This window comes from Gopherus evgoodei, chromosome 6, assembly GCF_007399415.2.
Source record: "Gopherus evgoodei ecotype Sinaloan lineage chromosome 6, rGopEvg1_v1.p, whole genome shotgun sequence".
NCBI classification, from domain to species: domain Eukaryota; kingdom Metazoa; phylum Chordata; order Testudines; family Testudinidae; genus Gopherus; species Gopherus evgoodei.
The window spans coordinates 95,745,524-95,770,166 of record NC_044327.1 but is presented as its reverse complement, the minus strand read 5'-3'; the positions used below and the strand labels follow the sequence as shown (position 1 = coordinate 95,770,166).

The window sequence follows — 24,643 nt, the reverse complement described above, 5'->3', positions numbered from 1 at the left end:
ATAGTTGCTGGAGTGCTTTGAATTGTATTCTTTTTGAATAAGGCTGTTTATTCATATTTCTTTTAAGCAATTGACCCTGTATTTGTCACCTTAATACAGAGAGACCATTTGTATGTATTTTCTTTCTTTTATATAAAGCTTTCTTTTAAGACCTGTTGGAGTTTTTTTTAGTGGGGAACTTCAGGGAATTGGGTCTGCAGCTTACCAGGGAATTGGTGGGAGGAAGAAATCAGGGGGAGGTCTGTGTGGGCTAGATTTACTAGTCTGACTTTGCATTCCCTCTGGGTGAAGAGGAAAGTGCTTTTGTTTTCAGGACTGGAATTACAGAGGGTGGACTCCCTCTGCTTAGATTCACGGAGGTTGCTTCTGTGTATCTCTCCAGGAGCACCTGGAGGAGGGAAGGGAAAAGATTTATTTCCCTTTGTTGTAAGACTCAAGGGTTTGGGTCTTGGGGTCCCCAGGGAAGGGTTTCGGGGGGACCAGAGTGCCCCAAAACACTCTAATTTTTTGGGTGGTGGCAGCAATACCAGGTCCAAGCTGGTAACTAAGCTTGGAGGTTTTTCATGCTAACCCCCATATTTTGGATGCTAAGGTCCAAATCTGGGACTAAGGTTATCTGACAGGTGCCCTGAGCCAAGGCATGTTATGAAGGCCAAAAGTATAACTGGGTTCAAAAGCATTAGATAAGTTCATGAGGATAGGGCCATCAATTACTATTAGCCAAGATGGTCAGGGATGTAACCCCATTGTCTGGGTGTCCCTAAAACTCTGACTGCCAGAAAGCAGGATTTGATGACAGGGGTTGGATCACTTGCTAATTGTCCTGTTCTGTTCATTCCCTCTGAAGCATCTGGGCATTGGACACTGTGAGAAGACAGGATACTGGGCTAGGTGAACCAGTAGAGCCATTCTTATGTTATATTCTATATGGATGTGAGACGAGGACAAGCTGAATGAGGAAGATTTGTTTAAAAAGCCTGATGGGAAAGTTTAAATGTCCCATTGAAACAGCAGTATTTTTGCTGTAAGTTTATTGTGAATTGTTGAGCTATTTGGTGTTGTACTGAAAACCCCAGCTCCTGAAATCCTGTGATTACAAGACTCTGCTTTCATTAAAAAAGTATCTAGTTCTTGTGGTTTTGGAGAAACGCTTGGAAACATGATGGCTCAAAAACCTGAAGGTAAATAAAATGAACCTTAAAAGTTATTACTATTACAAATCTAATGTGTTTTAAGCCAATCATGATTTTTTTGGAGCCTACCTCATGATACCTGAACATGAGGGGTTGGCAACACAGCTCAAAGACAGTTTCTAATAGGGGATGCTCATATCAGATGATTCCTACAAAAAAATTGACTAACAGTTATACTGTTCTCCTGCTGTGATTCCTGCCTGTCACTGATAGTGTCTCATTGTTTTCTTGTAAGCCCGTCTGTGTCTAGCCATCTGTTGTCTCCTGTGGTATAGTTTGTAAGATGTGTAGGGACTGTGTGTTTGTACAGGGCCTATCCCAATGTGGTCTGGTCCCTGCCAGGGGCTCTGGAATACAAACACTAGAGTGTCTTCATCTGCTGCTCCAGCCAAACGGCCATTAAACATGCAGCTGACCCCTGGGAAAGGATAGAGCCCTGCCCTAACATCCATTCCGGCTGAGTGAAGAGGCACCTTGCGCTGCCCTGTTGTCTCTCCCTCACCCCAGGAGACGGCGGGGGGGGGGAGGGGAATCAGCAGTTCCATTTGTTAACTCTGTCACACATTGGCGCTCCCACCCCGTCTCTCAGCCCCCGCACGCTCCCCGCCGCCCCAGGCTGCCCCATGCCCCAGCACGGAGCGCTTTTCGCTGCTGTTTGTCTCCCGTCTCTTCCCGTCGGCAGCTGTTGCACCCAACCCGGAATCTCCACCAGCACCCGGCCCCGCGCCAGCTCGAGCGGCAGGTCCCGCGGCCTGACTGACGGACACCCCCGTCCGGCGAGCGGTAAGCGAGGGGCGCTGCTAGCTCCGCCTGGCCCGCTGCCCCTATGCCGGGGATGGGGCGGCCGCGCCCGGCGCCACCCCCAGCGCTGCGGGGCAGGCCCGGCCTCCGGGTGGGGCTGGGCGCCCCTCATGGGGGGTGCGTGGGCTCCGTTACCGGGGGCGGCGCTACGTGGCCAGCTAAGGACCGGGGCGGGTTTGGCTGCGGGGTCGCTGTCAAACCGGCCGAGTTTCCCGAGGCCGCCGCCGCTGCGGGGTCCCCTCCCCACGCGCCTCCCCCGGGGAGAGGAGCCGCAGGTTGCTTGTGTGCTGGAGGAGGGGAAAACGCGCCCGTGGCTCCCTCCACGTACCCCCCCCCCACACACACACAGTCCTGATTTTTCACATTTGCTGTCTGGTCACCCTCCCACTGGGGCTGAGCCTCCAGGGAGCTGGCTGGAGTTCCTGATCTCGCTGCTTTGTGCAATGAAGAAATAGCTCTGCTGTCAGTGCGTCCCCGAGGCCAGCGTCAGCGACCCCCACGATCCTTCGCCAGCGCTGCTGGTAGTAACAGCGGGCTTGGCGAGCTCTATGGACTTCGGGTTCCTTCTGACAAAATGCAATTCAAATGGTTTGTGCCTCCTGCTGTCGAGATGAAGGGTGGTAAAGACCAGCAAGTTGGAGCGTGTCTAGCACTACAGCTGCACCACTGTAGTGCTTAAGGGCATGTCTACATTTGCCATTTAAAGTGGAAAAAGTCCCTCTTGTGCAAAAACCATGGGAGCATCAACATTTGCCAATGACTTTTTGCGGTGAAACTCAGAAGTTTCACTGCAATAAGAAAACCACCTCCATGAGAGGCATCCTGCTCTTACTAGTGATACTTTTGTAGTGATATGCAAGTGAAGACACATTCTTCCTGTTTACAGAGCTTTTAGCCTCTGGAGAATATCCTGTAGTGTGTAAGTGACCACTCTTGCCCCAGCTCTGCTGCCAGGTAAAGAGACATCCACCCCTCCCCGTGTAAAGCCCCAGGAAGTTTGCGCCTTCCTGTTTTCTTGGCAAGTGCTCACTTATCATCTGGTCAGGTGACAGTGCCTGCTCCATGGAGCAAAGGATCTCCTGCTTGGATCAGTGCTGAGCTACTGGAGCTGATCAGTGCGTGGAGGGAGAGGAGGCTGTGGATTTCTCCATTCAACCTATGTAACAGCATTATAATATTTTCAGACATGTCTTCACAGAGCTATCCACAATGCTAACATCTTGTTTCTGAGAAATTAAACTAATTCAGAATGCACTCTGGTGTATATTAGTTGTTAAAGTTTTGCTTTCCAATTTGAATTATTTTGCACTTGTCTATGTTGAATTTTATCTTCCGTTGTATTGCCCAGTTGCCTAGTCTTTTCTGGCCCTTCTGAAGGTCCTCATGGTCATTACAAGTCTTGACTAATCTAAATAATGTTATTGGCAAGTGTCTCTTCACTATTCACTCCACCTTCTATGTTGTTAGTTACCTACGTTGAACAATTGTGTGAACCCTGATTTTTGGGGTACCTCACGACTAACCTCTCTGCATATAGGGGTGGCTTGAACTTCAGGTTCCATTCATATTCTGGCTATGATTATCCTTTTAAGTTCACAGTGCTCTTAAGCTAAAGGTTTCTGAGCATATGAGGCAGTGATTTAAATGTGACATTCTCCAGCCTATTAATTTAAGTCAGCTATTATAGTACAACACTGTACAGTTAAAATTGCTATGGTACTACTGTGGAAGTACTTAACAAAGAAGCAGTCCCCTAAACACTACTCATTTTAGTATAGACTCTTTGCAAAATGTCAAAGTAATCTATTGTTAAGACTGTACTGTTCTCCTCCTTATCAGCCACTTCAGTAAGGATTCGTATTCTGCTTCTGCAAAATACAAACCCCACAGACACATTTGTGCCAAGTCTAGCACTAAAGAAGCAGAGTTCATTATGGAAGATTATATGCAGGCATTTACTTTAAAAAACAAACCTTTTGTTACACAGATCTTTATTTGCAACAGATTGGGCTATAAGTTGTCTGTTTCCTCCATAGTGAGAACTGAAGAAAAGCACAGGTGTGCAGAACTTTAATATACCTTCAGGAATATTCTCATTAAAAACAACTGCTAGGGCACAATAATACTGCAAACTGCTGTAATTTGTTTCTCCAAGTTATTTATTTCCATTTTTTAAACTATGGTTGATGTAGCTGTACACTAAAGGCATTGTCTGACAGAAAAAGTAGAAAGGAAGGAGACAGTTACTGTAAATTTCTTATTATGAATGCATAAAATTAACTAAAATATCTTTGCATATAGACACGGGGCAGTTAAGAAAATCTGTTTTGAAAGTGCTCATATTGTGAAGGAACAAAAAACAAGTGATCATCTATTTAGCAAAATAAATGATTGAGTTTGTGCCAGATGTTGTTATAATAAGATGGATTCTTTTAATGGTATGAAAAATGGAGCATAATGTAATATATAGATAAACAGGCCTTGCTTGAATACAGGTAAATGTCAAGGACTAGAGCTTTATTTGGAAACTTCTGAAATACAAGCTAGTCAAAGACACTCAAAACTGTATACAAAGAAACACCCCTTGCAGTCCTTATAGATTGTTTGTACTCTGGTGCATTGTTGGACTAAATGCATAATTATTAAGATATATTATAAGATAGACAAGAAAGATCTACCATTAGTCAAATAGATCATAGCTAATTTTGTAATATTATAAATGCATAGTTTGGAATTACATTTTCACAATACATTTAAGGTGTGTTCAAAATTATATTTGCAGGAGCACTCTCTGAGTGGTATTCATTACGTTTCAAAACCTGAGTTTGAATTGAATACTTTCTTGAGAGAGACATTTAAAATTCGTATACCCTTTGACTGCTGCTTTCAAATATGTCATATGCTGACGGGCTGTTAAAATAACCGTGTTGACAGTAACTGTGTAAGCAAAACTCAAGATACAGGGATGTCCTGTATGGTTCAAAGCATTTGCATTTTATTAAATTCTTGCCATGTGCAAGACAAGGTCTTGAATGTGAATATTCTGTTTTTGCTTAAATGCACCTACCATGAGCTTTCGTTCAACTAATATTGATCTGAAGCTCCTACTTAATACTAATACTATTCTATTAGTTTGTCTAGAAATAAAAGAATACTGGAGTTGTAACATATGTTCATACTTTACCTGTGGATTGAAAGCTGCAGAAACCTATGAAAAGCACTGAAGCGATCGGTCTTATTACAGTGGGTTTTTTTTTTAAATAGTCTGGCTGTATGCTATAATCATAGTTACCATTTAAGTAAACCAAATATTGTTATAACTAAAGCTTTGGTAAGAGAACAGAAGCCTAGTTTATTGTGGAGGAAAAAGCAGAATGAAGAGCAAGTACTTTCTGCTGAAATAAGTACTTAGTTTTTTGACATAAATATGTGGATCATTTCATTGCTTTTCCTTTAATCAGATAATCTTTCTTCAGAAACCGAGCAGACAGATGACATGCATCTTAGCCTGTTGCTTGTTAGAAAGAAATGCAAAGGAAGGCAATAGGCTGTACAAACAATTTGTCAGATATCTCTGTGTATTATTAATGAAAAATCAATAGAAATAAGCATGAAATTGTTGACTCATTTGCAAATTGATATTGCAGGCACCCACAGAATCCCTTCTGTGATCTTTTGCCACTAATTTTAAATGCTGATTTTAATTTCAATGTTCAATTTCGGGGCTTAGAGTAGGAATGCCCAGAGCACCAGGATCCAGGAGGCCCTTTAAACATAAATCTTAGGTTTAAATTTTAAAGTAGGTGGCCCAAGGAAGTCAGAAAAAGCAGGAACAGGAGATGGATTTCTGGGAGGGCAGGGGGAAAGGGAGAGTTTTATGAGGTCACTGACAGAAAGATTGAAAGCGAAGAGCAACAAGAATGATTAAAGGTCTTGAGAACATGACCTGCGAAGGAAGGCTGAAATAATTGGGTTTGTTTAGTTTGGAAAAGAGAAGACTGAGAGAGGGGACATGATAGCAGTTTTCAGGTATCTAAAAGGGTGTCATCAGGGGGAGGGAGAAAACTTGTTCACCTTAGCCTGTAAGGATAGAATAAGAAGCAATGGGCTTAAACTGCAGCAAGGGAAGCTTAGGTTGGACATTAGGAAAAAGTAACCACCCTGATAGTTAGGAAAACACTGGAATAAATTGCCTAGGGAGGTTGTAGAATCTCCATCTCTGGAGATATTTAAGAGTAGGTTAGATAAATATCTATCGGGGATGGTCTAGACAGTATTTAGTCCTGCCATGAGGGCAGGGAACTTGACTCGATGACCTCTCGAGGTCCCTTCCAGTCCTAGAGTCTATGAATCTATGGGATGGGGAAGAGTCTTCAGGGAAGAGTCATAGAGAAGACCAAAGAAAATTGTGGAATACAATGATGAGCAAAGACAGAGTATCAAATGTCATCTCTTTCTGTTTGGTGGTGTCTTAATTTAAGTCTCTGTCTTGCAAGTGGGCTGATCCTTTGGCCAGAGTGATATCCCTGTTGACCATAGTGGTAGGAGTCCTCTCACACAGAGTAACTTGCAGGATCAGAGCTTTAGATAGTAAACTCAGTGGGGAAGGGACCTTGTCTTTTTGGTATTCTAAAAAACTATGCATATATATGATGCTATATAATTGTTTACTCCTGGGGGAAATCTGCGCTACTGCGCAATGCAGAATCTTGCAGAAATGAACATTGTGCCAGCTGAATTTTCTTTCCCTCACAGAAATGGCCTGCAGTTCTGCGGGCTGCCATTAGGGGCCAATGGACCCAGCAGAGCCCAGCTCGCATATAGAAGGCACTGCCGGGGGAAGGGAAATGAGCTAAAGGGTCCCCAGCAGCTGCAGTTCCCCGCATGCCCTGTGGGAAGGAGACAGCGGCATGCAGGAAACTCCACACAAGCCTGGGACCAAGCATCAGGCTATTTCTCCCTCTGGATCCCTGGGCTCTGAGTGGTAGAGGGGCAGGTGTCTGAGCTAAGGGGCCCCGTGCTTTGGTTTGGGTGTATTGGCTATGGGTTCTGGGAGGGAAGGGTTGTGGGGGTCTGGCCCCTCAGCTGAGCTCTAGGGGAGGAAGGAGGCCAAGATACAGGAACTGGGCTGTCATAGGGGTTTCTTTAACTCGTCTCCTGGGGGAATTTTTATGAGTGTCTCTATTGTTACAGACATACTTGCTGACAGGTATTTTGAAATAAATTACCAAAATAATTGAAACTGGCATGATTATGTTGTAGTATTTTGACAAATAAAATTTGCAGAATTTTAAAATATTGTGTGCAGAATTTTTAATTTTTTGATGCAGAATTCCCCTAGGAGTAATTAGCTGAATGAAAAGTAGTATACAAAATCAAAGTAGTAGTAGTATATGTTTCTAGTGTGAGTAGGGACTGTTCATGTGACTAAGAATCACAGGCTGACACCTTCTGTAATTTAAACAGATTATAGGTGCTTAAACAAATTATACATTTTTATTGTCTTTATAGCTCTAACAGATAAACAGTTGAAGAACCAGACGTTAAAATGAATAGCCTAGAAGTTGACATGCTTCGTTGCTGGAAGTGTAGAAAATACATAGCAAATTCTGATTGCCTCATAAAATGTAATGGAAAACAACTATTTGAAGTAAGTATAGCTTCTTTATTTTTTTCATTGCCATTGATTTAGTACCTTTATATAATAAGATTCCAGGAACATTGCTGTGTGTCACTCTGCAGCCAAAATGTCTGTACAGCAGGGTTTCTCAAATAGGGGTCGCCGCTTGTGTAGGGAAAGCCCCTGGCGGGCGGGGCCGGTGTGTTTACCTGCCCTGTTCGCAGGTCCAACAATCCGCAGCCAGTAGGAGTCGCGATCGGCCAGACCTGCTGACAGGGCAGGTAAACACACGGGCCTGGCCCACCAGGGGCTTTCCCTACACAAGCGGCGACCCCTGTTTGAGAAACCTTGCTGTACAGTCAGTATGAAGGAATGAAAACAGCAATTAGTGTGGTTCAGGGCTCTTTCTGTTTGGAATATCACCAGGTTGAATCATCACTGGATTTTATTGTCTGTTACCATCCAGATTTTATGTTCTTAGCCATTTTGACTTAACAAATTACTCCTGTGTGGTGTACAGCTACAGTAAGGCATGTATCTATGCCATTCCAAGAGTTTTAACCAATGCGATGTCAGAGGTAGCTTAATCACCACCCTTACTTCTACAGCTATTTTGCATACTTCAGTTTCATTGGTAATATGAGGGAGACTGTACAGGTGGTAGATTACTTGACCCAACTGCCACCTGCATAAATCAACACAGATCTCCCGTCATAACCGCCCCGCCCCCAACCGACACAGCAACACATCCCAAACACAACATCACAGTCAGCACATGCAGTAACTCCAGATACACATAGTCCCTCACCACAGCACACACCCCTCATTTGCAACTGACACAAATCAACACAATTATCTGTCAACCTGCACTGGGAGGCTCGCTCCTGCAGGTAGTGTAGACATACCTTTTGTGGCTCTGGTCCCTAAGCCCAGCCCATTTCCTCCACATTTCACTAATGGCTAGCTTGGGCAGCTCTCCATTCAGAGCTTTTTTCTGGCTTCTGAGAATCCCTTTCTTAGGCTCCTAACTCTCCCCACACAATGCATGGGGAGTCTGGGCACCTGACTTGGGACTGTGAATTATTGGACAGCAGGGAACCTAGCAGTTAGGTGCTGCAATGCCTAAGTCCCCTTTGTGAATCTAGACCTTGGTTATTACCTTTATGTTCTGCAGCATGAAGAGGGTTGATATGCCTTATACATTTGTATGCTAGCTTTTATGAATGTAGATATTTTTATTATTCATGTAAAATAAAAAAACCTCTGTTTGAATCCCGATAAACTTGTTGCCTTAATATCTTGTAGCAGTGTGTTCTGTGGGTTTCATACTGACATGCATTTTTAGTAAAGTTAAATTATATATGCTGGATATTTCTGCGTGTCAGACTGACTGCTGCTATTTACTTTAAAAAGGTGGGGCATAGGAGATGTGATAAAAAAATATCATAACTCATCAGAGCTGACATCTCTTACAACAGAATGGCCTACACATTTAAAATACTACTTTTTTTTTTAATTTACAACATCTTAATTAAAAATAATCATACAGAAAACAATGGATAAGCACCCCCTGCTGCTTTGCAACAGCAGTTAATTATCAAGCTGTCTTTCCAAAGATATTCACCACCCCGCTGACATCTTTTATGATGTTGGATCAAAGAGAAAAGTAAACAGAATACATTATATTGATTTTCTGATGCACCAGAAACACTCTAAAATGCCATGGTTGCCGCTGGAGAAGGATGTAAGGAGTAGGGATTGACATTAATTTTCATTCTTTTAAGAGAATAATATAAACAGTATAACATTAAATATTGCTTTACAGCCAGTCAGTGATCAGAGATTTTATGCAGTTACAAACTCACAAATACATATTGGTTTCCATAACTACACAGTTTAAAACCCTGGAGTCTCATAGGCTGTTGGTCTCAGAACTCATCATTCATATGTCCATAAAAATATGGCTATCTTAATGTATTGATTTTTTCACATTATTTTTATCTCAATTGTTACGCCCAAGTTCTGGCCTGAGGCATATCTGTAAAATGGAGCCCAAACACTTCTGTAGCCACAGAATCACATATGAATGCTGAGAAGGGGTAAGGTTGCTAAGTATCCATTTTTTTGACTAGAACGCTCAGTTGAAAAGGGACACTGGCAGGCAGTCAGCACCACTGACTGGGCCATTAAAAATCCTGTCAGTGTCACAGCGGAGCTAAGGCAGGATCCCTGCCAGCTGTGGCTCTGCGCGGCTCCCCGAAGCAGCGGCATGTCCCCCCTTCAGCTCCTATGCGTCGGGGCAGCCACGGGGCTCTGCACGCTGCTTCTGCCGCAAGTGCCGGCTCCGCAGCTCCCATTGACGGGGAACCGCAGCCAATGGGAGCTGCAGGGGCGGCACCTATCGGTGGGACAGCGTGCAGAACTGCCTGGCTGTGCCTCTGTGTAGGAGCCGGAAGGGGGACATGAGACATGCCACTGCTTCTGGGAGCTGCTTGAGGTAAGCACCTCCTGGAGCCTGCACCCATCATCCCTGAGTGCGCCCCAATCCTCTTCCCCAGCCCAGAGCCCCCTCCCACTCTCTGAACCCCTCAGTCTCAGCCCGGAGCACCCTCCCAAACCCCTCATCCCCAGCCCCTCCCCAGATTCTGCAGCCCCCGCCCCCCCACACCTCAATCCCCTACCCCAGCTCAGAGCCCCCTCCTGTTCTCCAAACCCCTCATTCCTGACCCCACCCCAGAACCTGCACCCCCAGCTGGAGCGCTCACCCACTCCTGCATCCAACCCACTGCCTCAGCCCAGAGCCCCCTCCCGCATCCTGAGCTTTTCATTTCTGGCCCCATCCCAGAGCCCTCACCCCCAGGCAGAGCCCTCACCCCCTCCTGCACCCCAACCCTCTGAGCCAGCCCAGTGAAAATGAGCGAGTGAATGAGGGTGGGGAAAGTGAGCGGGGGGGGGGGATTGGAGTGAGTAGGGGGACAGGGTCTCGGGGGGGTAGGGCAAGGGTGTTTGGTTTTGCGCAAGTAGAAAGTTGGCAACTCTAAGAAGGGGTAACCCTCTAAAGGCAGTGAAGTAGCTCCAGTAGCAGCCACTCCATCCCACCTCCTCTCCCAGGATGGAGTCACAGATTGTGTCCACAGTTAAGATATGGAAACAAGGTGATGAGGAATGATGTCAGTGGAGACAGGGCTTTCCTGGCTAACCAATGTAGGAGACTGGAAATCCTCACCAGTTGACTGACAATTGGGAAAAATGAGCAGGCCTCTGCATCCCAAGTGTTCCTGACAAAGTTGACAGCCAGTAAGTGAACATGTTGCTATTGGTCCAAGAACTTACCAACTATCCCATGGGTCCTGGTGGTAGTGGGAAGGCTGAAAGCCTGATTTTTCATTTATGATAATGCCATCACCCTTCTAATCATATGAAAGGGCCCTAAAGTGTGTGTAAATATAATGTACTCCCTCTTTAAGGCCATGTGACAAGGCCAGAGCTGTGTAAAGTGGCCTTAGTGTAAATGAAATTCACCCTGACCGTGTTGTTACAGATGTTCAGGGTCTGGGTGTGTGTGGCGGGGGGGCTGTTTGTTTGGTGGCTTTCAAACAAAAGGGTATCTCTCTGATTTAGGATTAGATTAAAATGGATTTTTGGAAGGACTTTAATGTAGAAACTTGTCAGAGTCGGATACAAGATTTTTTCAAAAGAAATAGTTTAAAACTATGGTAGCACTAAAGGGATAATTAAGTACAAAACAGCAGTTAGAATTCTTTTTTTTTTTGCTGTAGGATTTTTAATAGCTTTTGAAGTTTGCTTAGTTATTGGATTAGAAATGTAGTGTGTGAATAAACACATTCACTGTTTCACAAGAAGAATAGAAAATAATATATTATTTCCTCAACAAATCCATGTAACTTTTATTGAGGAGAATGGGAGTTATGGTAGGTGATTACATTAAGAATTTATTCTGTCCTATACTTTATCATTGGGACTACACTTCAGTTTATGATTGAACGATATCTTCCAAGTTTTCCCAATCAGAAAATCTCTTTCATAGTACATTAACTACAGCATCTCAGAATGCCACTTTTGTTATTTCTCATGTTCTGAAGACATTCTTTGTGTTGCCTTTGTATATTCTATGTTCTTTAATTCTTTAATTAAATTATTTTTAAAGTCTTTTCTAATGATTTGGTGAGGATCTGTGATCCCTAAAGTGTGTAAAGCAGGGATCGGCAAACTTTGGCATGCGGCACTGGCGGGCCAGGCCCGTTTGTTTACCTGCCGCGTCCGCAGGTTCGGCCAATCATGGCTCCCACTAGCCGCGGTTCACCATCCCAAGCCAATGGGGGCTGCAGGAAGCAGAGTGGGCCGAGCGATGTACTGGCCGCCGCTTCCTGGAGCCCCCATTGGCCTGGGATGGTGAACTGCGGCCAGTGGGAGCCGTGATTGGCCGAACCTGTGGACGCAGCAGGTAAACACACCGGCCTGGCCTGCCAGGATGCTAACCCTGGCAGGCCATGTGCCAAAGGTTGCCGATCCCTGGTGTAAAGAAATGCACTATATCTAAAATTCCCTAGCTACTTTCCTGTGTGTGTGTGTGTGTGTGTGTGTGTGTGTGGTGTGTGTGTGTGTGTGTGTGTGTGTGTGTGTGTGTGTGTGTGTGTAAGTAAAATATAGTGTGGGCTGCAAGACATATGGCCATATTTTTAAAGGTATTTAGGTACCTGGTGGGATTTTCAAAAGTACCTGGGCACCTACTAATTTCAATGGGAGATAGTGAGATTTTCAAAAGCATCTAGGTGCTTATCTGCATCATTGGCCACCAAATACTTCTAAGATATGACCATGAGGTGTTAGTGGCAACTCTTATTTGGTGAGAACACCTTAAATAAATGGGCTTTGTATAGAGAAGTGGTCTCCAACCTTTTAATGCCCAAGATAATTTTTTGAATTTAAGGGCAACCCAGGATCTACCCCACCCATCTCCAAAGCCCTGCCCCACTTACTCCATCGCCCTCTCGTCACTCGCTTTACCCCACCTTCACTCACTTTCTCCGGGCTGGAGTAGGGGATGGAGGTTTAGGAGGGGGTGCGGGCTCTAGGCTGGGGCTGACGGGTTCATAGTGTGGGAGAGGGTTCTGGGCTGAGCCTGGGGCAAAGGGTTGGGGTGCAGGAGGGGGTATGGAGTGTCGGCTCTGGGAGAGAGTTTGGGTGGAAGAGGGGGCTCCGGGCTGGGGCAGAATGTGGAAGTGCAGGAGGGGGTACAGGATGCTGGCTCCAGGAGGGGGCTCTGGGCCTGGGGTAGGGGTGCAGCCTCTCACCGGGCAGCACTTACCTCCGGTGGCTCCCAGTCGGCAGTGCAGCGAGGCTAAGGCAGACTCTCTGCTTATCCTGGCCCAACACCGCTCCCATAAGAGGCCAACATGCCGTCGCGGCCCCTGGGAGGGGACAGGCAGCACATGGCTCCACCCGCTGCCCCTCCCTGCAGGTACCACCCCTGCAGCTCCCATTAGCCACAGCTCCCCATACCCGGCCAATGGGAGCTATAGGGGCAGTGCTTGCAGGTAGGAGCAGGGTGCAGAGGGAGACCCCCAACCCTGGTTCCGTGGGGTGGGTTGGCCGCTTCCAGGAGTGGTGTGGGGCCTGGGCAGACCCACTGCGCCTTGTGAGATTGCAGTCGACTGGTTGGTGACCACTGAGAGATGTAGGGGGGAATGAATTCTTAGACCCTAGCTGTGTGCTGTGTGCCTCTCCAATGTAGGATTTTTGTCTAGTGCAACTGTTTAGTAGCATATCTACCACCAGGCCCAAAAACTGTCCTCTGAGCTATGGTGGACCAAGGCCCACCCCCAAGACTGTGCTCTGATATGTTTTGGGGTCTGTGTCCCTTTCACATACTGCATTCCTCCCTCCTCCAGCCTAGCAGAACTGCACTTGTTCCACTTGTTCCACTGCATTCCAGTCGTTCTGTGATCCTTACTGGACTGGAGACTATGCCTACTATATTTGTCAAAGGGTTTGGGATTTTTTGGTTTTGGGGACATTGCTAATAGAGAGTTGACACTATACCTGTTATTTATGGCAACCAGTTTGCATGGATTCCACTTAACCCTCCCAGTTGCTAAACAACTTATTCCATGTTCTTACTTCATATTCAAATATTTAAATTTAGGTAGCCTCTAATTAGCTTTGAAAACTTATAATTTGAAGGTGCATATATATACCTGCCCCTGGAAATTTCCACTACATGCATCTGACGAAGTGGGTATTCACCCACAAAAGCTCATGCTCCAAAACATCTGTTAGTCTATAAGGTGCCACAGGATTCTTTGCTGCTTTTACAGATCCAGACTAACACGGCTACCCCTCTGAATCTGAAGGTGATATACATCTCTGGGTAGAAAAGCTTATTGTTAGCTTATTGAAATAGAAAACAACCCTTCAATCTTCCTTTAACTTCCATCAGAATATTTCTTGCTATGCCTTTAGGCTACAGAGTACATATGTAAAAGATTTACTCTTTGCTAAATCTGTTTTTAAATGTCTTCGTTTTATAGACTGATTTTCAGGGGAGAGGGTAAGAGAGGGAGACAGCCTTTTTAATGAAAAATTGTTTCTAGTGGAAGAGTATATACAAGTTAGTGTACAGGGTAGGAAACTTTTTTTAAAACATATTTAGGTTTTAGGACTTTTTTTATTTTTTAAACTTGGAAATTCCTACTACCTTTCTATATGAGTAAGGTAGATTTTTTTCCCCCTATGTTTTGTATGATTTACATTGTGAGTTTCAGTGATGCTTAATGCCTGACCGTGCTGCCATTTGATTTTTCCTTTTTATTTAAAAAAAAAATCCCCAGTCCTCTATGCAAAATGAGGAGTGTCTCTCCCACAAAGTGAAGCTAAAGATTTAAAACTGCTTTATAATAATCTATGGCAAAATAAGAATATTTCAGAAAGCTGAAATTCTTTCCAAAGTCAGCAATATTTGAGAATTAGTTTGAGTTCTCCCAGATGGCAGCCATGGGCATCACATAAACACCTAGACAAATAAAAAATAATAGTATTAGCTGTCAAGAATAACTTTCTTATATTTTCTTACCAAAGTCTTTTCATCTTTGCAACTATTCTTTTAATGCAATTGTTTGAATTTGTTCTGAAATGCTATAACAGTAGCATTCTGTCATTGATCTCTACAGTATAAACCTTTGCAGTGATTTAGGAGATTATGAAAGCTATTTTGTTCCTAATATTTTAATAATAAATGAATAAAATAAATGAAATATGAATATTTTCTATTGTTGCTAACAGAGGGAATATGTACTACAATTAGGTACAGCAGATGTACTTTTAATTTTCTCTGTATAAAAATTCCACCAGAAAAGTTACTCTGCAGACTGCACAGTTGATAAAACAACTCATCTAAAAAGAAAGCATCATTGTTATTTTTAAAAACGAACAATTAAACTGCTATTTTAAAAAAAAATGTTTTAGCTATAGATTTCTTTTATCCTTTGACATCTTTCTAGCGCAAACAAAAACTTGACACAACCAAAAGACAAATGACTATCTAGTATTGTATCCTGTTACTGGTGTTAAAAAGGAATGTGTACATATAAATTGTAATTACTTAACATTAATTGATCAGTTAAACAATGTAAATAACTTTTCAAGAGTTACTGAAATTACATAGTAATCTTCTCTGGATGGTGCGCTAAAATCTGCCCCCAAAATAATCAGAATTGTTTTGAGTGACTTGTATGTTAGAGACATAATGCACATAACTTGTTCAAATATGCTATAATACATTTCTGTCTGAACCTTTTTGCTATGCACATTTTTGATAGTCATTTAGGAATAATCTTTCTTTATACTGATCTTTTCTCAGAACAGTTATGGCCAAATTCTGCTTTCAGTAAGACTAGTGTAAATTCAGAAGTACTCCTTTGAAGGCAGTGGAGTTATTCTGGGTATTCACAGTTGTAACTGAAATTGGAAGGCTCAATTATCACCCACATGAAGACCAGGAAATTTAATAAAAAAACCTCAATCTTGTTAGACTTCAGGCTGGCCAGCATCTCGTCTCTGATGCCTTACCTGTCTGAGGTTGACATAGCTCCCATTTACACTTAGTGTAATATAGAAAGTTTGTTTGGAGCAAGGGAATCCAAACTTTCCCACCATATAGCTATCTTATTTTTGGAATATCTTTCCTTCTGGTGTATGTTTTAAGAGATGTGTTCTTTCTTTATCAAAAACATCAACATTTATTGAATGTATTCCTTCACTCAAAAATCTCCTGTCTGGCTACTGTTAAGTACATTAACCTTGTTTGCAGTTCCTACTTTCTGTTGCATGTTTTTCTTACATTGCTGCCTTGTTTTATAGAGACATCCTTGGACCTTCTTAGTTTCCAAAGACTAGGGTTATATATCTTCAGAAAAGAGAGACTTAATTGTCTATTTCTGTCCTTTAAGTTACTGCACGTTATAAGCGATTACCTTTCTCCCGCCTCTACAGAGTTTGAGGTTTTGAAACATTTTGTTACTTTATCATTAAGGTGTTTTTAATATTGTGGGAGTATTTTCACCTCCTCCTGGGAAAGGAACTTATGGTCAGAGCACTTGGGGGCATCAGTATTCCATTGGTTCATGCTGGATTCTTTAGAAATTAGTGTTCGGGGAACTCCATTTTCATCACTCATAGGAATATGGAATTGAAACTAGTGCTCTGCTGTGACATGTCAACAGAGGATAACAATTAAAGGTAAATAATTTTTCCGGGACATTGAAAAGCGAGTATTGCGCTCAAATGATAAGTTCATCATCTACAAGTTGTCAGCCAAACTTTTTTTTAACTACCCAGGCTGAGAGAAGACATAATGGCAGCTGACTAATAAATAAAGAAGACTTGGAGCGGTGGAAGCTTTAGGAACAAATCTTAGGATCAGATACCAGGGTGATGAACATGATCTAAACATTTAGATAGAAATCCTGACTCTTGTGCAAAACTGGAGTAAATTTGACTTTGTGCAAGTCTTCTCAGTGGACCTCAGGAAGAAGACAGAATCTAGTCTTTCCAGACAGCAGTGTATTAGCAAAGCAACTTTTGTAGTTTCTGGAGCTCCTCCACTAATGGACAGAGGATCTATGTGTAAGGAATCCATTTGCCATGTCTGTGATACCTCCTCCCTTCCCCTATTTCCAGCACAATAGAACTATACGTGTCCTGCTGAGTTTCATACTTTATACATGCTGCAGTGACTTAGTCCTATGTCCAGTAACTTCAGAATGAAAGGATGGTGGCTGGTTGTAATTACTTAAAGTGCAGTTAGTAAAACTTCAACAATTTTAAGGCTCAACTGCTGTCTAGAAATATTCTTAGTTACAAATACTTGTTCATCACAATTTTGTTTCTTCTTTTTGATTGTTCACATTATTGCCATTGTAACACAGTAATATACCTTGGTAATACACTTGTCTATACTACAATAACCAGCATTTTAGAACAACAATTTTAAAACTACTTTTAAGATTATGCAATGGCCTATTCTGGAACAGATGAAAGAAAGAAAGACAGAAAGAAAGAAATATAAATATATAAGACAGATGTTGCCCTGGCCTGGCAGAGAAGCTATTTTTTAAATTAATGTCCTAGTACACTTGGTTGTAGTGTAGACAAGGTCAAACATCGTTCTGCCAGATCAAAAAAAGGCAAAACTAGCTATTTATATTTTCTCTATGGTATGAAGGAATATGTCAGAGAATCTGTCTACTGTCTGCAGAACCAGAAACACACTGTAACTTAAAGCAGTTACCCGATTACAGGTTTAGTGGGTGCACCAGGATCTATGGATTTAGTAGTTAGTAACTAAATTAATCAGTTCATGAAGTGCTTTATTTTTTTAAACAGTTCTCTCCCCTACCTCATTTTCTAATAATTTCCTTTGTATTTGATTCTAAAAGCTCTGTTCTAAGAAACGAATACATACATGAATGTTGATTAACAATGTAATCTGACTTTATTTAACAGAAATCACTTTATTCAGATACTTCTCAGTATACTTGCAATGTATGGCACATGAACTTGGAAGCTCTTCCAGACTGGGTAAAATGTGCAATAGAAAAGGTAGGTTCCTGGATTTATAAACATATCATTTGTATTTTATTTGGAGAATAAAGAGTGGCAGCAGGCATTAGTCAGGGCATCATTTCTGATGTATCAGATGGATATACTTCTGGTATCTTGTATAAGGGGGACTGTTTCTTGAGTCAATCACATGCATTAAGGCAGTGTTCTCAACCAGGGGTACATGTATTCCTGGGGGGATGCAGAGGTCTTCCAGGGTAATCAACTCATCTAGATATTTGTGTAGTTTTACAACAGGCTACATAAAAAGCACTAGCAAAGTCAGTAAAAACTAAAATTTCATACAGACAATGACTTGTTTATCCTGCCTTTTATGCTATACACTGAAATGAAAGTATAATATTTATATTCCAATTAATTTATTTTATAATTAAATGATAAAAAGGAGAAGTCAGCAATTTTTCAGTAGTAATGTGCTGTGACACTTCTTTGTATTTTTATTTCTGATTTTGTAAGCAAGTAGTTTTTAAGTGAGGTGAAACTTGGGGGTATGCAAGACAAATCAGGCTCCTGAGAGGGGTACAGGAGTCTGGAGAGGTTGAGAGCCATTGCATTAAGGTGCCATTGACATATAGTACTGTATTTGTTATTGTATTTATTTATTTGCATATATACTAATATATAGAAACAGGATCTTGTTCATTAAATTCATTAAAGTTTGTGAAGCATTCTGATACCCATAGTGTTGCACAGCATAAGGAAGCCTATGAGGAAATTAATAATTCTGTCTTCAGAGCAGGGTTTGGATAGTGTTCAGTAAATAAGACATGAGGAGGAAACAAAATATTAAATAGTGGCTCATTAGGTGAGTACCATTCAGTCTGTGCACTGAATGAGACATGGGTCTTTTATGAAAAAAAAAAATGTGATCATGTAATTAAAGATTGTATCATAATATATATGCATAAATGGAACAAATTAGGGTTGCACAGTCTTTTCCTAATTTTAAGTGCTTGACTTTGTAACCTTAATGATGATCTTTTAACAGTTTTTTAATGTGTAATTTCCTGGGTTTTAAAAAAAGTAGACAGAAAAAACAGTAATTCCATCGTTTGGCATCATACTGACACAAGATTAATCAACAGGGTTGGAGCCTTTAGTTCTTCTTTGAGTGGTTTCTCATGTCAATTCCATTCTAGGTGTGTGCGTGCCATGTGCACAGTTGTCAGAGACTTTTGCCTTAGCAGTATCAGTAGGGTCGGCTGTGGCACCCCCTTCAGTGCTGCACTCATGATTGGTATATTAGGCGCTGCCAACCATACGTCCTCTCAGTTCCTTCTTACCACTTGTAACAATTGGTTGGAGCTCCTTGCCTTGTAGATCGCAAGAGCATTTGCGGTTCTTTACAGCCTTTGTTATCTTCTTTGTATATTGTTTGTAGGTACTTAGTTAGTTAACTACCAACTTAACCTAACACTTAATTTAAGAGTCCCGGCTGGGACTTCGCCCCAGACCCCGCGGGGCATGCCCCACTCTCCTGGCTTCAAACCATGCTCGTCATGCAACAGGCCGATGCCTATCAGTGCTCCCCATTACAGCTGCTTGAAGTGTTTGGGGGAATCTCATAGAAAGGACAAGTGTCGAATCCGTAAAAACTTTCAACCTATAACCCTAAAGGAGTGGGCTATCCGCTTGAGGGCTCTCCTCCTGGAGGTTACACTTCATCTTGCATTGGAGCACTCCCACTCAGATCCCACGCCGACCACTTCGGCATCGGTGCAGAGTGCACCACTGGCACGGGATTGTGCCGGTCCCCTTAACCACCGGTACTGGCAAGCTTCCTATCAGAGATCGCCGCGGCCCAGGTCACCCTCTCTCAGATGGTCTCCCAGACCTTGGTCCCTGCCTGGGTGAGGCCACTCCTTGTCACGGCACTGGTCTCCTTCCCCCTGTACCATTCATTGGGCAGGCGCCATTCCTGGCCCTTGCCTCGCTGGTTGCAGACCAGAGTCAGTCAGCAGTCTCAGGCCTCAATGACGTTGCCCTGGTTGCTGGAAGGGCAGTGGTCCAACTTGGATTGGAAGTTCAGCTCTTCACCAAGAAGAGGTGCTTCACCACCGACTCGTGAGACCAGTGCATCACCCGTAGCGACAACATGGCACCAGGAACTGTGGCCCACTCAGTGGCCATATTGGAACCTGTGGGGCATGCCAGTAATGCTGGTCCCGTGTGCCTGCCAGCCCTCCTGGCTGCTTCGGAGAGGGAGGGGGAAGCTGCTCCTCCGCAGCTGGTGCAGTCATCGTCAGACCCGGATGAAGCGCTGGCAGGTCACTCCCAAACAAGCAGTCCCCCCGATGACTTCAAGTGACACTGGGCCCTCCTTAAAAGGGTGGCTGCTAAGTTGAACCCACAGATTGAGGATGTCGTGGAGGAGTCCGACCACCTCTTTAACGTTATAGCCTCCTCCATCCCGGCCCGAGTCGCACTGCCCGTCCACCTCGGGTCCTTAAAAATGCCAAATTGGTGTGGCAAACCCCCTTTTCCATTCTGCCGACTTCTAAGAAGATGGAAAAGAAGTATTACATCTCTGCAAAAGAGTTTGAATACCTCTACATGCACCCTCCAGCGGTGTCATAAACATACAGCTAAGGGTAGCATAAAATCCCTCTTAACCCTGTAAAAGTTAATTCCTCTTTTCCCTGTAAAGGTTTAAGAAGCTCAAGTACCTGGCTGGCACCTGACCCAAAGAACCAATAAAGGGACAAGATACTTTCAAATCTGGGGGGAGGGAAGGCTTTTGTTCTGTCTGTTCCGTGCAGCTTTGGCCGGAGCAAGATCAAAGAAGCAAGCAATCCAACTCCTATAGAGTTAGTTAAGTATTTAGCAAGGAAATGTATTAGATTTACTTTTATTTGGCTTATGAATTTTCTCTGTGCTGAGAGGGAGGGTATTCCTGGTTTTCTTTTTGTAACTTTAAAGTTTTGCCCAGAGGGAAACCCTCTGTGTTTTGAATCTGATTGCCTGTGAGATTATCTTCCATTCTAATCTTACCGAGGTACTCCTTTAGCCTTTTTTCTTTAATTAAAATTGTTGTTTTAAGAACTTGATTGATTTTTCATTGTTTTAAGATCCAAGGGTTTGGGTCTGTGTTCACCTGTAGCAATTGGTGAGGATATATTCTCAAGCCTCCCCAGGAAAGGGGGTGTAGGGGCTTGGGGAGTTATTCTCAAGCCTGCCCAGGAAAAGGGGTATAGAGGTTTGGGGGGATATTTGGGGAAGGTGGGGCTCCAAGTGGCCCTCCCTAAATGTTTGTTTAAATCACTTGGTGGTGGCGGCGTTACCTAATCCAAGGTACAAGGAAGGATCTGTGCCTTGGGGAGTTTTTAACCTAAGATGGTAGAAATAAGCTGAGAGGGTCTTTCATGTGGGTCCCCACATTTGTACCCTAGAGTTCAGAGTGGGGAGGGAACCTTGACAAGCAGCGTCCCTGTTTGTGTCTGCTGTGAATGAAAGGGACAGGCAGGGCCATGTTAGCGGCACACCAAAGAACAAAGAAGCCAAGAGACTTGATTTGTTTGTCAAAAACATTTATTCAATGGCCAGCCTACAATTCAGGGTGTCTAACCACCCGGCTTTGTTAGGCAGATACAATTTTAACCTGTGGGACTCCCTTAACAAGTTCAAAGAGGCCCTCCCACAAGATCGAGCCCAGGAGTTCGACGCTTTGGTAGACGAGGGCACAGCAGTGGCAAGGGAAGCCCTCTAAATGGCTGGGATGCTACTGGCTCAGTGGCCAGGGTGGTCGCCTCGATGGTGGCCATGAGGTGCAGTTCCTGGTTGCAGTCCTCCGGGTTGTCCCAGGAGATGCAGGCCACTATTCAGGACCTTCCGGTTTGAGGGGGCGGATCTCTTCTCCAAGCTTACAGACTCAAGGATCCATGGCCTTAAAGACTCCCGGGACTCCCTCTGCTCCTTGGGCCTTCACACTCCTCGACAGGACCGGAAGCCATTCTTTCCTCCGTCTCTTCTGCCCCCATAGTCTAGGTCCTGGAGAACTCCCCAGTTGGGTTTCTACAGGAGAAAGGAGCGAGGTAAGGGGTCTAAGCAGTGACGTCCATCATCTTCCTGCCTGTCTGCTCAGCCTGACCCTCCCATAAACCAGGAGAAGTCATTTTGAGGGTACGGTCGAGGACGATGCCCCAGTCACTTCACTGGATCCACCCTCCCTCTCTTTCCTTGACCGCCTCCACCCCTTCCGATAAGCCTGGTCTCAGCTAACCTCGGACCTTTGGGTTATACCCTGCAGTTCATAGCTGACCCTCCCTCTCACTCCCCTCCCCGTTCCTCTGGAAGGTCGTGTTCCTGGTTGCAGTAACATCTGCCCACTGGGACTCTGAGATTAGGGCATTCACTTTGGAACCACCCTATATAGTCTTTTACAAAGACATGGTCCAGCTGAGGCCACACCTAGTTTTCCTGCCCAAGGCGGTCTCTCAGTTTCATACAAGCCAGCATATTTTCTTACCTATCTTTTTTCCAAAGCTGCATAATTCAGAGGAGGAGGAGGAGGCATGTAGGCTGCATTCCTTCTACATGGAGAGAGCCAAGCCATTCTGCAAGTTGACACAATTGTTCACCATGATGGCCGACAGGATGAAAGGTCACCCAGTGTCCACTCAAAGAATTTCTTCTTGGATCACTGCCAGCATTCGCTACTGCTACTATCAGGTGAAAGTGCCAGCCCCAGTGATTGTAACCACCCGCTTGACCAGGGCACAGGCCTCTTCGGCAGCTTTTCTGGCTCAAGTGCCTATCCAGGACCTCTGTAGGGTGGCTACCTGGTCGTTCATTCACACGTTCGTGTCGCATTATGCACTTACCCAGCAGACCCGGGACGATGCTGGCTTCGGCAGGGCAGTATTACAAGCCACTAAGCTGTAAACTCTGAGCCCACCTCCAAGGATACTGCTTGTGAGTCACCTAGAATGGAATTGACATAAGCAAGCACTCGAAGAAAAAATGGTTGCCTACCTTTTGTAATGGTTGTTCTTTGAGATGTGTTGCTCATGTTCATTCCATTACCCGCCCTCCTACTCCTCTACTGGAGTTGCTGGCAAGAAGAAACTGAGAGGGTGTAGGGTTGGTGGCACCTAATATACTGACGCATGAGCGCAGCACTCAAAGGGGCACCACAGCTGACCCTACAGATACTGCTAAGGCAAAAGTCTCTGACAACTGTGCATGCATGCGTGCACACGCCTAGAATGGAATGGACATAAGCCACACATCTTGAAGAACAACAGTTACAAAAGATAGGTAACCATTTTATCTGTGGCACAGACTTCTGTCACTTCAGCTAACTGATAAGTCACATCAGCAGTAGGTTGTCATCATCTGCATGGACTGGCACTAGAGGGGTGAGTCAAACACTTTGTCACTGGGTTTCACAGATAATTGCAGACAGCAGAGAAATGGTGAACTCGGGGATCTTGGGTTCCCATCCAGGCTCTACAGCGAAGTGTGCTCTAGGGGACACAGACCCTTCTGTCTGCTCCCTAAGCTTGACTGCTTTTGCCTGGTCACCACCAACCTGTTTCTGTCCCAGTCCCCTCTCTTCCTCAGCCCTGGTCCCAATCCCATGCTCATTTGCCTAACCAGTCTCAGTCTCCATTCCTCAGGCTTCTCAACACTGTTCTGGTCTCTTTGCTCAGGCAGTCCTTGTATTCCCTTGAGTTCCACCTGTGTTCCAGTCTACACCACTCTCGCAGTCTGTAACCTTTCCTCCACTCCTGGTTCCTCATCCAATCTCTCTCCTCTCCCCTCTGAACTCCAGTCGTTTTCTCCCTCCCTGACTTCTTTTCTTAGTTTTTTTGTCCAGCTAGTTCCAGTTGTCCCTCTGCAGCCTAGCTCCTTATCAAAATCTTTCTCCTTTCACCTGCTCCCCAATTCTCTATCCTAATCTGTTCACTCCCCCTACTCTAAAGCATGGGGGCACTAGAGCTTGTTAAAGAAAAGGTTTCCAGAAAATTTTTTAACATTACAAAACAATTTATTTTCCCTTAACCTCATTGCCTGAAATGGCTATACCATTTTAGCTGAAACCTCCCAAAAAAATTCAGCCTGAGGCAGACACTAGTTATGGAAACTTTTTGCCCAAAGTTTGTCAGAGTTATAAGCAACAGGCTGAATAATGGGAATTGTCAGGCAACCTTAATAATAGGCAGTGCTACCAGCTCCTCCTATAATATAACTTTAGGTTCCTAAGTTAGAAATATCTAGCCTATATCTATAATGTTGTCTAATCAATTAGGCCTTAATCCTGCAAACACTAAGACGTAGTTACTTTACTCATACAGATAGCTCCATTGAATAAATTAATATATTAATTTGAACTACTCCATTCGTGAGTAATGAATATGCATGAGTGTTTGCAGGATTGGAGCTTTAGTATGTATTTCCCTTCAAAAAGAAGCAGTGGCATAATAATGATAAAATATTGTTGATAATTTCACTTAACTCCATTTTAAAATTTGCTGCTTAGAGAATGTGTTTTAGTACCTACAATGTTCAGCTTACCTTTAGTGATGCCAGTTCTGCTATGGATTTCTCATTTTCAGTGTATTTGCTTGTACCTTACATTTGTATTTAAAGTACAAAATAACTCTTTTGAATTTATATGATAAATGGAGCTTTATTCATTTTTGTGGGAAATCTCTTCCCACTGTATTTGGTTCACAAAGGTGTATCAGCACTCAGAAAACATAAGTGTGAAATTATACCTGCTAAGTCACCATTAGCTTTGTGGATTGATTTAATCATTTTAAAGAGCCTAATGTTTTATTAGAGTGAGGATGGTACTGTATTACTATCTATAACATTTTCTAGGAATATTTAAGAATATTTTTAAGCAGCTATATTTTGAAATGTGTTGTCTTTCTAGAGGTTTTGG

At 43.6% G+C, this 24,643-nt stretch overlaps 1 protein-coding gene across 3 annotated transcripts in view; it reads left to right on the top strand.

Annotated features, from left to right (window-relative positions):
- The first annotated feature begins 1,860 nt into the window (after positions 1-1,860).
- RNF180 (ring finger protein 180) overlaps positions 1,861-24,643 on the top strand; it is a 121,904-nt gene continuing 99,121 nt past the window's right edge. For all 3 annotated transcript variants that reach the window (XM_030567325.1, XM_030567324.1, XM_030567326.1), the window contains exons 1-3: positions 1,861-1,976; positions 7,506-7,644; positions 17,638-17,733. In XM_030567325.1, coding sequence (XP_030423185.1) covers positions 7,543-7,644; positions 17,638-17,733 — 198 coding nt within the window. In that variant the 5' untranslated portion in view covers positions 1,861-1,976; positions 7,506-7,542. The remainder of the gene's footprint in view (positions 1,977-7,505; positions 7,645-17,637; positions 17,734-24,643) is intronic.